Below are 16,750 nucleotides of genomic sequence, written 5' to 3' on the forward strand. Positions count from 1 at the left end.
TAATCTTCTAGAAATCTAACATTACCTAACTCTCTGAACCTTTTGTAAGCTTTTCTTTTCTTCTTGACTAGATTTATTACAGCCTTTGTACACCATGGTTCCTGTACCCTACCATAACTTCACTGTCTCATTGGAACATACCTATGTAGAACTCTACACAAATATCCCCTGAATATTTGCCACATTTCTTCCATACTTTTCCCTGAGAATATCTGTTTCCAATTTAAGCCTCCAATTTCCTGCCTGATACCCTCATAATTCCCCTTACTCCAATTAAACATTTTTCTAACTTGTCTGTTCCTATCTCTCTCTCTAATGCTATTGTAAAGGAGATAGAAATATGATCACTATCTGCAAAATGCTCTCCCACTGAGAGATTTGACACCTGACGGACAGACAGACATCCTTTATTGATCCCGAGGGAAATTGGGTTTCATTACAGCTGCACCAACCAAGAATAGTGAAGAAATATAGCAATATAAAACCATAAATAATTAAATAATAATAAGTTAATCATGCCCAGTGGAAATAAGTCCAGGACCAGCCTATTGGCTCAAGGTGTCTGACACTCCGAGGGAGGAGTTGTAAAGTTTGATGGCCACAGGTAGGAATGATTTCCTATGATGCTCAGTGTTACATCTCAGTGGAATGAGTCTCTGGCTGAATGTACTCCTGTGCCTAATAAGTACATTATGGAGTGGATGGGAGACATTGTCCAAGATGGCATTAAACTTGGACAGCATCCACCACTGTCAGAGAGTCCAGTTCCACCCCCACAACATCACTGGCCTTACGAATGAGTTTGTTGATTCTGTTGGTGTCTACTACCCTCAGCCTGCTGCCCCAGCACACAACAGCAAACATGATAGCACTGGCCACCACAGATTCGTAAAACATCATCATCCGGCAGATGTTAAAGGACCTCAGTCTCCTCAGGAAATAGAGATGGCTCTGACCCTTCTTGTAGACAGCCTCAGTGTTCTTTGACCAGTCCAGTTTATTGTCCATTCGTATCCCCAGGTATTTGTAATCCTCCACCATGTCCACACTGACCCCTTAAATGGAAACAGGGGTCACCGGTGCCTTAGCCCTCCTCAGGTCCACCACCAGCTCCTTTGTCTTTTTCACATTAAGCTGCAGATGATTCTGTTCACACCATGTGACAAAGTTTCCCACTGCAGCCCTCATCTACCCTGCTGATGCATCCAACTGTGGCAGAGTCATCAGAAAACTTCTGAAGATGGCAAGACTCTGTGCAGTAGTTGAAGTCCGAGGTGTAGATGGAGAAGAGAAAGGGAGACAGGACAGACCCATGTGGAGCCCCAGTGCTGCTGACCACTCTGTCTGACACACAGTGTTGCAAGCACACGTACTGTGGTCTGCCAGTCAGGTAATCAATAATCCATGACACCAGGGAAGCATCCACCTGCATCACTGTCAGCTTCTCACCCAGCAGAGCAGGGCGGATGGTGTTGAACGCACTGGAGAAGTCAAAAAACATGACCCTCACAGTGCTCGCTGGCTCGTCCAGGTGGGCGTAGGCACGGTTCAGCAGGTAGACGATGGCATCCTCAACTCCGAGTCGGGGCTGATAGGTGAACTGGAGGGGGTCTAAGTGTGGCCTAACCATAGGCCGGAGCTGCTCTAGAACAAGTCTCTCCAGGGTCTTCATGGTGTGGGAGGTCAATGCCACCGGTCTGTAGTCATTGGAGCCACTGGGACATGGCGTCTTTGGTACAGGAACGAGGCAGGACCTCTTCCACAGCACAGCTTCATTTCCCAATACCAAATCAAGTATAGCCTCTCTTCTTGTAGGCTTATCTACATATCTATTAAATATGTTGTACTTGCTTGTTTATCTAATATTATTATACCTGGACAGTTATTATGGATTGTCCTGTCTGTAATAACTGATCAGTCATAATATAGTTTGTGGTATTCTGATTCTAGAACTGGATCATGCTTGTATTTATAGTAATGTATGATTTCTTTTAGGCGACTGTATTTTAAAATGAGATTTTGATGAATGATACTTGTCACTATTATTATTGTTGTTTCTTTTTATTTGCATTTACAGTTTGTTGTCTTCTGCACGCTGGTTGAATGCCCAAGTAGGGTGGTCTTCCATGGATTTTATTATGGCTATTATGCTATAGATTTATTGAGTATGCCCATGAGGAAATAAATCTCAGGGTTGTATATGGCGACATATCTGAACTTTGATAATAAATCTACTTTGAACTTTGAGATCAGCATTGTACCCTCTGCACTAATTAACAAGCAAGAAAACATGGGCCTCTGTACCTTCTTCTGCAACAAGGGAGATCCTTGACTTCCTCACTGGGAGACCACCGTCAGTGTATCTCCTCCTCACTGACAATCAACTCAAACACATGTTTTAAACATTTGATGAGCAACTTCCTTTACCCCCTACCCCCGCCAGATTTGTGAATGGTCTGTGAACACAGGTTCAGTATTTTGGCCTCCTTTAAAGCATCTATAAAGACTTTTGCTCAGTACCACATTGGTCAACATGGAGCAGAAAGTGAGTTTGTAAATCTGACGGGAGCAAAGGATGTTAGGAACGGAGAAGGTGGAGTGTTATGTTAGGGCTGTGGATAGGTGGCAGGGGAGGACTGCCAGGGGCATGGGGTGGTGCAGGTGCAGACACACCCAGCCTTGAGACACTAGGCAAGGTCATTAAATTCCAAACAATTGTTTTATTGATCGTTACAGAATGCCTCTCTGGTGCTTCCTGCTCTCCCCCCTCTCCCTTCCCCCTTTCCCAACCATGAATCCCCTTTCCTTGCCCCTTTCCCACTCAGTCCACAAAAGAAACCCATATCATAATCAAATTTATGAATTATATAACAATGTCATGAAATTTGTTTTTTTTTGCGGCAGCAGCAGTACAGTGCAATACATAAAATTACTTGAGTACTGTGTAAAAGTCCTAATGTAAAAGATCTGTGTAAAAGATTCTGGTTCTGAGCCTGTCTTCCATCCAAAGTCACACACTCTCCAGCATGGTCTTTAGATTCTCAGGAAGGAAATCAGGAGATTCTGTAGGTGAACAATTCACACAAAATGCTGGAGGAACTCAGCAGGTCAGGCAGCATCTATGAAGAGGAATTGACATTTTGAGCTGATCCCTGATGAAGGGTCTTGGTTCAAAATGTTGACTGTTTACTCCTCTCCATAGATGATGCCTGGCCTGCTGACTTCCTCCTACGTTTTGAGTGTGTTTTTCAGGAAGGAAGCTTTGAGGCAGTCGTGTCCCAACACTTCCTCTCCAGTCATACCTACACATTAAGGGGGTGGTCTTGGTGAGTAATTGCAATGCATTTTGTAGCTGGCACAGGTGGGATAGAGAATATTTATGGTATTCCATGTGGCTCCAATCAATGTTGTTGGAGTATGAGAGTGAGAACATTCCATCTCCCCCCTGAGTCTCACCTCGCAAATGTTAGATGGACCTTTTGAATTCCAGAGGCGAGTAATTTCTGCTTTCTGCTTCCTGTGCACCAACAGGCCCTGGCCAAGAAAGTCTACACCCTCTACTCATTGGCTGTGCAGCAGCTCTCCAAGCAAGATCACTATGACTTCGGCCTCCGAGCCCTCACGTCCCTGCTTCGTTATGCTGGCAAGAAACGGCGTGACAAGCCCCAGCTCTCTGATGAGGAGGTGAGGACTGAGCCTTGGCTCTACTAGTTTGCCCTCCTTGTGGTCTGTAGAAGGAGGGAGGGAGGGAGGGGGAGAGGGACAGAGATCAAAATCAAATGCATGCTACATAGGGCAGATGTCAAGAGTATGTTATCTATACTGGAGAAATCGAGGATCAGAGGGCACAGCATCAGAATGGAAGGTTATCTCTTTAGAACAGAGATTATGAGAAATTTCTTTAGCCAGAACATGATGAATGCTGTGGAGGCCAAGTCATTTGGTATGTTTAAAGTAAAGGTTGATAGTTTTGTGATTAATAAGAGTGTCAAAGAATATAGGGAGAAGACAGGAGAATGGGATTCAGAGGGATAATAAATCACGATGGAATGGCAGAGTGGACTTGATGGTCTGAATGGGCTAATTTTGCTCCTATGTCTTACGGTTCCTCTCTCCCCCTCTCCTCCTCTCCCCCTCCCCTCTCTCTCCACGCACGCCTGCTTGTGCATGCATGTGTATTTGAGTGTGTGTGTGTGTGTGTGTGTGTGTGTGTATGCACTCGTGTGTTGAAGGCAGTGTGAGAGAAAGTGAGAGTTATGACAGTTTGAAGGGCTTGATACGGAGAAAGAGCTCTCACTTATGGAGAAGAACTAAGGGACATCAATTTGAGATCATTTTCAATAAATTGAGAAGAATCATCTATAACTAGCAGGGAGAGTGAGAAGTGCCCTTGCTCAGGGAGCATAGAATTAGAACTGTACAGCACAGAAACAGGCCTTTCGGCCTATAACATAATGCCAATCTGAACCAATATAATGTTTTTTGCCTACACAATGTCAACATTGATTATTATATTATTATAAACACGACAAAATCTACAAATGATGGAAATCCAACAACACACAAAATGCTGGATGATCTCAGTAGGCCAGGCAGCATCTATGGAAGAATACAGTCAACGTTTATTATTATAGTTGTCCCATGTACCGAGATAAAGTGAAAAGCTAGTCTAAATCAGATCATTACACAGTGCATTGAGGTAACACAGGGTAAAACAATGACTACATGCAGAGTAAAGTGTTACTGTTACAAAGAGAATGCACTGCAGGCAGTCAATAAGTTTATAATGAGGTGGATTGTGAAGTCAATAGCCCATTCTCTCAATTCTTTGCAACTTACGTTCCTATATACGAGCCTCTTAAAAGCCACTATTGTATCTGCTTCCACCAGCACCCCAGTAACTCATTCCAGCCACCCACTGCTCTCTGTATAAAATACTTGTCCTGAACAACTCCTTTGAATTTACATCCTCTCAGCTTAAATGAATGCTGTCTGATATCAGATATTTCAAAAGGATAAGCAAAGATTAGACCTAGAAAGGGGAAAAATGGATGTGAGTTAGGGGCTGTCGGAGACTGGTGCAAGGTAGAGCACTGGCATAGGGCAAGGAGCCTGACTGGCTTATTACCAATTCTTTGGAATGATGTGTAGTTGGACACAATTCCAGGGTCCATGACACTGCATGGCAGGGCTGATCTGGTTTATCTTGTGACTGAATGTTTTATGTTTGGACAGATCCTCCTGATGTCCATGAAGGACATGAATATGGCCAAACTCACCTCCATCGACCTGCCGCTGTTTTCTGGCATTATCCATGATCTCTTCCCAGGGGTGGAAACTCCAGTCCTGGATTATGGAAAGGTAGGCCTATCAGACCCACAATTTGACAGGAGTTTCTGCAGATGATGAAAATCCAGAATAACAAAATGCTGGAGGAACTCAGCAAGTCAGGCAGTATCTGTGGAAGGGGAAATTAGCAGTCAACGTTTTCAGCCAAGCTCATTCATAGAACATAAAACTCTGTGGCTCTCCAGGCCTCTAATATTGCAGACAGGAAGCATTTGCTTTTCCAAAGCCTGTCCCAGCGCTTGTCTCAGTAGTAAAGATCTAAAACACATTCTTACCTTGCCCAACCTGTTTCTCCCACTTCATGATGAAGAATGTGGGCCCTAACACCTATCTGGGCAGCCCATTGACAGGTTGCCTTGAAATGAGGGAATGTGTGCTGCTCATGTTTGAAATGAACAGATACATATGTGATCATTGACTCCCCAGATCCAGTTTCAAGACAGATATGTCCTTGGACAGCTCTAATTACTGGTGGCAGTAGGCCTACAATGAGGCTTAGTCTCATGATACCTCAGGATTCAGCGACTGGCATTGTTATAGCTAAGTCCCTTTCTAAGGAAAAAGATTGTTAGGTATCCCTATCATCCCACCCTTTTCAATGAGTGAGGCTGGGTGGTGGGTTTTCTAAGGAAACTGAGGCATGGACTGATTCCTCTACTTTGTGTGTCAGCTGAAGGAAGCCATTGAGGTAGAGCTGGTGGAATCGGGCTACAAGGTCACAGAGTTCTCCGTGTCAAAGATAATCCAACTGCACGAGACTCAGAGCTCCCGGCACTCCGTCATGATCGTGGGCAAAACGGGCAGCGGCAAGACAGTGGTGTGGCGCACGCTGCAGGGGGCACTGTCAGCTCTCCATCGGAATGGAGAGCCTTACAATCTGGTCAAGGTGAGGATCTGGCTAAGGCACAAATAGAGCATAGTACAGGCCCTTCAGCCCACAATCTTGTACTGACTTTTTAACTTGCTCCAAGATCAATCTACCCTTTCCCTCCTACATAGCCCTCCAATTTTCTTTTATCCATGTGCCAATCTAAGAATCTTGTAAATGTCTTTAATATGTCTGCCTTAACCATCGCACCTCAAAATGCATTCCATCACTTTGTGATGGAATTTTAAAAAAGCAGTCTACAGTGGACATACTTTCCTCCAAGTTACCTTAAAATTACCACAGACAGCATGGTAGTGTAGTGGTTAGTGCAATGCTTTACTGCACCAGTGATTAGTGTGGCATCCGTCAGTCTCGAGAGACCGTGGATCTGTGCCTGGAGTTTCCAGGGTGCAGGCCTGGGCAGGGTTGTATGGGAGACCAGCAATTGCCCTCTCCGCACCACCGATGTTGTCCAAGGGAAGGGCACTAGGATCCATGCAGCTTGGCACCGGTGTTGTCACATGTCGCAATGTGTTGTTAAGTGCCTTGCTCAAGGACACAAACACGCTGCCTCAGCTGAGGCTCGAACCAGTGACGTTCAGGTTACTAGTCTGATGCCTTGCCCACTAGGCCACGCGCCAGCACCAGTGATTGGAAGCTTGCATTTGATTCCTACTGCTGTCTGTAAGGAGTCTGTACATTCACCATGACTGCACGAGTGCTCCGATTTCCTCCCACATTCCGAGGATGTACATGTACGAGTGAATCTGCAGATGCTGGAAATAAATAAAAACACAAAATGCTGGCAGAACTCAGCAGGCCAGACAGCATCTATGGGAGGAGGTAGTGACGACATTTCGGGCCGAAACCCTTCATCAGGAGTGCATCACTTTATGTTAAGATTAGTAAGTTGTGGGCAGGCTATGTTGACGCTGGAAGCAGGCTGCCCCAGCACATCCTCAGACTGTGTTGGTCATTGATCTAAAACAATGCAATTCACTGTATGTTTCAATATATATGGGATGGATAAAGCTAACCTTAAGTCTTTAAATCCACAGTTGTTTCCACTGGGTTGGTGTGTAAAAGGAGGGAGAGGTGAAAGGGTGAATGAAAGAATGGGAAAATGGAGAATGAGAAAGGGGAGGGATAGAGGAGGGTTATGAAAGTGGGAAGGGAGAATCTGAAAGATTAGTGAATAAAGACTGACCTACTAACAATATGGGACTGGAACACATTCTCAAATGGTTGTTCAGTACATGAAAGAGGTGATTTGGGAATCAGAATCAGATTTATTATAACTGACATGTCATGAGATTTGTTGTTTTGCAGCAGCAGTACAGTGCAATACATAAAAATACACAAGTACAATAAAAACACAAATAGGTAATTCAAAATGAGAGCAAAAATAACGAGGTAGTTCATGGTCTGTTGAGAAATCTGAAGGTAGAGGGAAGAAGCTGTTTGGAAAGGAGGAATAAGGGGAGGGAAGGCATGGCATGGTGCAGGAAACTCTGTGCCTTGTGTGGACAGATATATCGCCATAAACCCAACGGGCCAATTGACCAGTCAGGTAACATTACCTTAATATTTGTCCACTGCAGAATACCGGCCCTCTCCAAGCAGTCTTCCTCTCTGTTTGATAGCTGCTTCTTTTTTGATTTGATTGTGGTTTGTGGACAGGACTATCCTCTGAACCCGAAGGCAGTGTCACTGGGAGAGCTATATGGCGAGTATGACCTGTCAACAAACGAGTGGACAGATGGAGTGCTGTCCAGCATCATGAGAGTTGCTTGTGCAGGTGAGTCCACGTGGTTGCTAACAGCACCATCTCTAGCAGTTTTACAAAATGAGTGGGGCCTGTCGGGACTTGTCTGCAGACAGGACATCGTAGTGTGAGTTGGAGGCAGTTCCTTGAAGACTTCACATACTAGTTTTTAAAAAGTGACCAGGGCCTGTCGGGACTTGTCTGCAGACAGGAGATCGTAGTGTGAGTTGGAGGCAGTTCCTTGAAGACTTCACATACTAGTTTTTAAAAAGTGACCAGGGCCTGTCGGGACTTGCCTGCAGACAGGAGATTGCTTTGTTTGTAACTTAGCAAGGGCCATTAAAAAGAAGCGAGGTTTAAGTGGAGAGGCATTTGTTGGACTGGCCAGGGTTAGAGTGGGAAGCTTTGGCTCACAGGCTTTGATGAGAATAGGTGGAAGCTAAGGATGCTGAGTCATTTGGTATCATTTATATAATTGAAGAACTTAAGTTTAAGAAGTTAGTTCCAAAGGTATAACAAACGTAGGCAGGATCATAGTTAAGGCCGTGTGATACTCCTCCTGTAACATGTGTGATTGCAGGGTACCTAATGGTCTCCCTGATGACTACATTTGTGGAAAATACATCCAACTTCACCTCTCGACTGACTAGGTGAAGAATCCAGAGCTGGAGCTGGGTGTATTCAGGACCATCCTGCAGTCTGAAAACCTGACAGATGAAACTTTTATTGAGGTGGTCACACTGAGAATCCAGGCTTCTGATAATACACCACCAGGAGAAGTAAGGGGAGTGAGCGGTCAGTGCAGGGTTCCCCTGTGGCCATTCCCCTCGGCAATAGGTATACCTGTATGGATACTGCTGAGGGGATGACCTATCAGGCCATAGCAGCCACAGCCAAACTTGTGGTACTGAGGTTAGCTCTGAGGCGCTGCAGGGAATGGTAAAGTCAAGCAGAGCGATAGTGCTAGGAGACTCGATAGTTCGGGGGATGGACAGGATATTCTGTGGCTGTGAAAGGGAAGCCAGGATGGTGTGTTGCCTCCCACATTCCAGGTCCAGGATGTCTCGGAGTGGGTGTAGAATATTCCCAAGAGGAAGAGTGGGCAGCTCAGTAGTTGTGGTGCACCAGGTTGAAAGAGGGAAGAGATCCTGTGCAGTGCATATAGAGGCTGAAGATCAGGACATCCAAGGTAGTAATCTCTGGATTACTTCCAGTACCATGTGCCAATCAGGGCAGGAATAAGATGATTATACAGATGAATGAGCTGCTGAGGGATTGGTGCGGAGGGCACGATTCTTGGATAATTGGAACCTTTCCTAGGGCAGAAGTGACCTGCACAGGAGGGATGTGTTGCACGTAAACTGGAGAGGAGCCAGTATCCTGGCCAGGTGGTTCACTAGTGTTTCTCAGGAGTGTTTGAACTAGTTTGACAAGGGGATGGGAACCAGAGCACCAGCTTAGAAAGTGGAGAGATGGAGAGGAAGATAGATGTCAGGGTCAGTAAAAACAGGCAGGAGCAAAGTAATAGATACAATGGGATGGATAGTTTGAAGTGTGTGCATTTAAATGTTAGCAGTATTATGGGTAAAGGTGATGAACTTCGAACATGGATCAGTGCATGGACTATGATGTTGTGGCCATTACAGAGATGTGGTTGAGAGAAAAACAGGAATAGGTACTTTCAAGCAACACACACAAAATGCTAGTGGAACACAGCAGGCCCAGGCAGCATCTATAGGAAGAAGCACAGTCGACATTTCAGGCTGAGATCCTTCATCAGGTTCTATATGTACCAGGATTTTGGTGTTTCAGAAAAGAGAGAGAGGGAGTTGCAGTGCTAATCAGGGACAATAGCACAGCTGCACTCAGAGGGAACATAACAGAGCTCATCAGGTGAGTCAAAAATAAGAAAGGTGCAATCACTTTGGGATGTACTACAGAACCCCAAAAGCAATTGGGACATTGAGGAACAGACTAAGGAAAGGTGTTAAATCAAGAGGGTTGTTGTCATGGGTGACTTGAACTTCTCTAATATAAATTGGGACCTTCTGAGTGCAAAAGATTTAAATGGGGCAGAATTTTAGGTGCATCCAGGAGGGTTTCTTAAATCAACATGTAGGTAGTAGTCCAATAAGAGGAGGGGCTGTACTGGACCTAATGCTGGGTAATGAGCCTGGCCAGTTGGTGAACAGTTAGGGAACAGTAACTACAACTCCTTAGTTTTAAGATGCCTAGAGATAGGATAAGTATAGACCTTGTGGGGGGATATTGAACTGGAGCAGGGCAAACTACGAGAGCATTAAGCAGAAACTAGGGAAAGTTAATTTGGAACAGCTATTTTTGGGCAAGTCCACATCCGACATGTGGAGGGTATTTAAAGACCATTTGTACAGAGTACAAGACAGGTACAGGTATGTTCCAGTCAGAAGGAAGGACAATAATGGCAAGGTAATAGAACCTTGGATGTTTAGAAAGATGATGGATTTAGTCCAAATTAAAAAGAAAAGTATGTAAAGTTTAAGAAACTAGAATCAAACAGAGCCTTGAGGATTATAAGGAAGCCAGAAAAGTACTAAAGAAGGGAATTTGGAAAGCTAGGAGCTCCATGTAAAATCCTTGGCAAGTAGGATTAAAGAGAATCCCAAGGCATTCTACGCATACATCAAGAGCCAGACGATAACCAGAGTAAGGTTAGCACCACTTAAAGCTAATGGAGTGGGGACGTGACTGGATGTGGAGGGATCTGAGTGAGGTCCTTAATGAGTACTTTACATCAGTATTTACCAAGGAGAAGAATGTGGAAGGTAGAGAGAGATCACTGCTGAGTGTGTTGATATCCTAGGGCATTTTGAGGTAAGGGAGGAGGTAGTGTTGGGTCTCTTAAAGAGCATTAAGGTGGATAAATCCCCAGCACCTAATGGAATATACCTCAGGTTATATGGGCCCTGAGAGAGGCAAGAGCAGAAACTACTGGGGCCTTGACCAATATCTTCATGTCCTCTTTAGCCACAGGTGTGAGGCTCTGGCGGTCTAGCAAGTAGTTAATGTTGTTCCATTATTCAAGGGAACCAGGGATAATCATAGAAACTATGGACTGGAGAGTCTTGCATCAATGGTAGGGAAGTTACCAGAGAGAATTCTTAAGATAAGGTTTATGAGCATTTAGAAAAGCATGGCCTAATTAGGGAGAGTCAGCATGACTTTGTGTGGAGAAATTCGTGTTGAAATGACAAAGGTGATCGATGAAAGAAGAGCTGTGGCTGTGGTCTACATGGATTTTAGTAAGGTGTTTGGCAAGGTCCCTCATGGGAGACTCATCCAGAAGATTAAGATGTATGGGATCCATGGTGAATTGGCCGTTTTTGGATTCAGAACTGGCTTGCCCATAGAGGAGAAGGGTAGTGGTTGAAGGGACTTAGTCTAGCTGGAGGTCTGTGAATTGTGTTCTGCAGAGACATGTACTAGGACTTCTGCTGTTTGTGGTAAATATATATATATAAAAAACTTGGATGAAAATGTAGATGGGTGCGTTAGCAAGTTTGTAGATGATAGGAAAACTGGTGGTATTGTGGATAGTGTAAAAGAATAGTAAAAAATACAATGGGATATAGATCATACACCTGTATATCAGCTGCAGAGATGGACACAGAAATGACAGATGGAGTTTAACCTAGCCAAGTGTGAAACATTGAACCTTGGTATGTGAAATGCAAAGAGACAGTACACAGTTAAATATCAATTAAGGTCAAGATCTTGGGGTCCAAGTTCATAGCTTCATGAATATTGATAGGGTGGTTAAGAAGGCATATGGCATGCTTGCCTTTATTAATCCAGTCACTGAGATCACAAGGCAGGAAGTTATGTTGTTATGTCATCTGAATTATTGCATACGGTCCTGGTCGCCCCATTATAGGAAGGATATTGAGGCTTTGGAGAGGGTGCAGAAGAGGTTTATCAGGATATTGATTTAATTAGAAGGCATATATTATAATGAAAAGTTGGACAAAATTTGGTTGTTTTCTACAGAGAATCAGAGGCTGATGAGAGATCTGATAGAGGTTTTTAAGAATATGCGGGGTATAGAGTAGACAGTATCCTTTTCCTCCAGAGTTGAAATGCTAATACTAGAGGCCATGTATTTAAGGTAAGGGGGGGGGGGGTAATTTCAAATGAGATGTGAGAGGCAAGTTTTTTTACACAGAGAATGGTAGGGGCTGGGAATGCATTTCCTAGGGTGGCAGTAAAGGGAAAAACATTTGAGACTTTTGAGAGACATTTAGAGAATGTAAAGAAAATAGAAAAATATGGACATTTAAGGGGATTAATTTGGTTGGCCGTTTGATTACTAACTTTATTGGTTCAGCATAACATTGTAGGCTGAAGGGCTTTTTCCTGTGCCGTACTGTTCTATGCTCTATGTGTCCACACTGGCATTGACAGGCCACCAACCCTGTCCTTTTCCCAATGATGGAGAACCTACCTCCCACAGCTGACATTAAATGGTGTTCCTGTCAACATCCTAGAGTCACCACTGACCTGAAAACCAACTGAGTGTGAAAGAAAGGAGGGGGTGACACAGTGGTGCCTCACAGGATTGGTGACCTAGCTTAAGCCCTGAGCTGGTGTGAGTCTGTGTGGAGTTTCCCTCTGGAACTTGGCTTTCCTCCCACATGCCAGTGCATGGTTGCTGCTATACGTTATTCCTAGTGTAAGGGAGTGGTAGAACTGCAGAAAAAGGACTTATGGGGAACAGGAGGTAACACTGGGATTGGTGCAGAAGAGCGCCTACATGAAACATAGAACACTGAACATTGCAGCAACAGTACAGGCCCGTCTGCTCCCAAAGCTGTGCCAACCTATTCCAGGATCAATCTAGGCCTTCCCTCCTACATAGCCTTCTATTTTTCTATCATCCATGTGCCTATCTATATTAAATATCTCTTAAATGTCCCTAATATATCTGCCTCCGCTACCACCCCTGGCAGCGCATCCAACACATCCACTACTCTGTGTAAAAAGAACTTACCTCTCACATCCACCCCTATAATTCCTCCAATCACCTTAAAAAATATGCCCTCACATATTAGCCATTTCTGCCCTGGGGAAAAGGGACTGGCTGTCCACTCGACCTCTGCCTCTTATTATCTTGTATGCCTCTGTCACCACTCCCATCGTCCTTCACTCCAAAGAGAAAAGCCCTGGCTTCGTCAGACTATCTTCATAAGACAAGCTCTAAAATCCAGGCAGCATCCTGACAAATCTTCTCTGAGCTCTCTCTAAAGCTTCCACATTGTTCTTATAATGAGGCAACTAAGACTGAACTCACTGCTCAGGATGCATTATGTGAACCACCTACCCACCACGCGCCTACAGAGCCATTTAACACCAGGACAAGCTGTCTCCTTCAGCCTCCGGCCTTCAGCGGACATGTATTTGCAGACATTGAGCCTCCGATTTCCCCACTGGACTTGCTGGAATTCACAGACTCAGGGCTCAGGACTCGACATGGTGGGAATTTCTGATTGCTAGTGCTGTAATATGATTGCACTAACTGTTGTGCCTCCCTACACCAACTTGCTGTGGAGATACCTTCGCTTCTGGCTCTGCCTGTCACTTTACTGAGTCCTCACTCTCTGGCTTCCTGCCCTGTGGAGGCTGTAAAAGGTGCTAAATAACTGCAGTCCTTTCCGTTCAGAAGGTATCTGTGTGTTTTAATTGTCTTCTCCCCACACTAATAAATTAAATCCATCTGTTCTCCCCCCCCCTCCATTTAAAAACAGCACTGTGTATTAAACATTTACTAGCTACTGAATCAAAGTGGCTGTGGGGAGTGAAGGTGAGCGATGATGTGAACATGCAGCATAGGTGCCCAGAGGGTGAACGACATCTAATTTATTGTGCATGCCAATCGCAGAGTCTGTCCTCCCTGAGCCTACTGGTTCCCAAGTGTAACATCACTGCAATCTGACAATTTTCCACCCCGCCCCCTCCCCCCCACCACCACTTCTGTGTCATTGACAATGAACTGTCGAGCATTCCTCACCCCACAAATCTCTCACCTTGCACACTTAAGGTTTGAATGGAAACAGGAGATGTCAACACCAGTGCAATTAAAGGCTCAATTTAAAGGTATGGGCTGTGTTTGCCTACAGTGTTAGGGGGAATGACTTGAATAGCCCAGGCTTCATTTCACATCTCTTTGATAATGCCATAAAGCGTTCGCGAGCCACTGGAGAGCATTTTGCTGTGGCATTCAGGTTTGTACACAGCATTAGCAGAGAGACATCACACAACACTGAACAGCACAGCACAGGCCCACCATGTCCAAACTCCCTTCTGCCTGCACACAATCCATATCTTTCTATTTCCTGCACATTCATGGGCAGATTCAGATTTATTTGTCACATATTTATCAAACATACAGTGAAATGTGTTTATGTTAATAACCAACACAACCTTGGGATGTGCTGGAGACAGCCAAACATTTAAGTAACCAGTCTGTCTGAAAGCATCTTAAACACTTCTATTAGACTGTAAGACCATATGAGATAGGAGTAGAATTAGCCCATTCAGCCTATCGAGCCTGTTCTGCCATTTTGTCATGGCTGATCCGTTTTCCTCTCAACCATATTCTCCTGCCTTCTCCCAATAACCTTTCACACCCTGACTAATCAAGAACCTATCAATCTCTGTCTTAAATACACACAATGACCTGGCTCCCACAGCCAGAATTCCACATATTCATCACCATCTGGCAAAAGAAATTCCTTCTCATCTTAATTCTAAAGAGACGTCCATGGATTTTGAGGCTGTGCCTTCTGGTCCTAGACTCACCCACTCTAGGAAACATCCTCTCCACATACACATTTTATTCAATATTCATCAATATTCAATTGGTTTCAATGAAAACCCTCCTCATTCTTCTAAATTGCTCTAGTACAGGCACAAAGCCATCAAATGCTCCTCATCTGATAATCCTTTCTTTCCTGGAATCATTCTCCCGAACCTCCTCAGAACCTTTTCCAACATTAGCACATCATTTCTTAGATAAGGGGCTCAAAACTGCTCATTTATTTTATACTCTAGTCCTCTTGAAATAAATGTTATCATTGCATTTGCCTTCCTCATCACAGACTCAACCTGCAAGCTAACCTTCAGGGAGTCCTGCATGAGGACTCCTTTGACCCTTTGCACCTCGGATTTTTGAATTTTCTGCCTGTTTCAAAAATAATCTGCGTTTTTGTTCTGTCTGCCAAAGTCCATGACCATACATTTTCTGACACTGTTTCACTTCTGCCACTTCTTTGCCCATTCTTCCAATCTGTCCAAGTCCTTCTGCCACCTCTTTACTTCCTCAAGATGATCTGCCCCCTCCACCTATCTTTGTATCATCCGCATACTTGGCCACAAAGTCATTAGTTCCATTGTCCAAATTGTTGACATACAATGTTTAAAAAAGTGGTCCCAACACAGACAATGTGCATTTTCTCATCTGTATCCAAGTAACCTGAAACTTCATCCTGAACAATTGACACCAACATCTTCCCAACTAGTGAGAGATGAACTAGCCTATAACTTCCTTCCTGCAACCAACACACACAAAATGCTGGTGGAACACAGCAGGCCAGGTAGCATCTATAAGGAGAAGCACTGTCGACGTTTCGGGCTGAGACCCTTCATCGGGACAGTGTAGGCAGTGCTTCTCCTTATAGATGCTGCCTGTCCTGCTGTGTTCCACCAGCATTTTGTGTGTGTTGTTTGAATTTCCAGCATCTGCAGATTTCCTCGTGTTTACTCTTTATTTCCTTCCTTCTGTCACTTTCCCTTCTTGAAGAGTGGAGAGGCAATTTTCCAGTCCTCCAGACCCATGCCAGAATCTAATGATTCTTGAAAGATCATTACAAACGCCTCTTCAGTTGCCTCTTTCAGAACCCCTAGGATGTAGTCCATCTAATCCAGGTGACTTATCTACCTTTAGACTTCTCAGCTTCCAAAGCATATTCTCCCTAGTAATAGCAATCACATTCGCTTCTGCCTCCGGCACACTTAAACCTCTGGCATACAGCTAGTGCCTTCCACAGTGAAGATGGATGCAAAATACTTATTTAGTTCATCTACCATTTCCCTGTCCACCATTACTATCTCTTCAGTGTCAATTTCCAGCAGTCTGATATGGAACTCTCATCTCTCTTTTATTCTTTATATAATCTGCAAAAAACTTTTGGTATCCTCTTTTTTTTATTATGGGCTAGCTTACTTTTGTAATTCATCATTTCCATCCTTATGTTTTTTTTAGTTGTCTTCTGTTGGTTTTTAAATTCTTTTCAATCTTCTACCTTCCCAGCAATTTTTGCTATATCATATGCCCACACTTTTACGTTGTCTTTGACTTCCCTTGTCAACCACAGTTATGTCATCCTTCCTTTAGAATAGTTCTTCTTTGGGATGTATCTATCCTGTGCCTTCCAAACTTCTTGCAGAAACTCCAGCCACTGCTGTTCTGCCATCATCCCTGCTAGTGTCCCCTTCCAGTCAACTTTGGCCAGCTCCTCTCTCATTCATTTATAATTCCTTTTACTCCACTGTAATACTTATATCTGACTTTAGCTTTTCCCTCGCAAACTGCAGGATGAAATCTTATTATTATCACTGCTTCTAATGGGATTCTTTATCACAAGCTCCCTAATCAAATCTGGTTCATTAGGCAACACCCAATCTAAAATGGCCTTTCCCCTAGTGGGCTCAACCACAAGCTGGTCTACAAACCA

At 44.1% G+C, this 16,750-nt stretch overlaps 1 protein-coding gene across 1 annotated transcript in view; it reads left to right on the forward strand.

The window, feature by feature from the left end:
• dnah2 (dynein, axonemal, heavy chain 2) overlaps positions 1-16,750 on the forward strand; it is a 462,789-nt gene that overhangs the window by 253,584 nt on the left and 192,455 nt on the right. The window contains exons 40-43 of the mRNA XM_059975314.1: positions 3,532-3,684; positions 5,236-5,361; positions 6,020-6,235; positions 7,898-8,015. Of these exons, the coding sequence (XP_059831297.1) occupies positions 3,532-3,684; positions 5,236-5,361; positions 6,020-6,235; positions 7,898-8,015 (613 nt within the window). The remainder of the gene's footprint in view (positions 1-3,531; positions 3,685-5,235; positions 5,362-6,019; positions 6,236-7,897; positions 8,016-16,750) is intronic.

Source organism: Hypanus sabinus, chromosome 7 (assembly GCF_030144855.1).
Source record: "Hypanus sabinus isolate sHypSab1 chromosome 7, sHypSab1.hap1, whole genome shotgun sequence".
Taxonomy (NCBI): domain Eukaryota; kingdom Metazoa; phylum Chordata; class Chondrichthyes; order Myliobatiformes; family Dasyatidae; genus Hypanus; species Hypanus sabinus.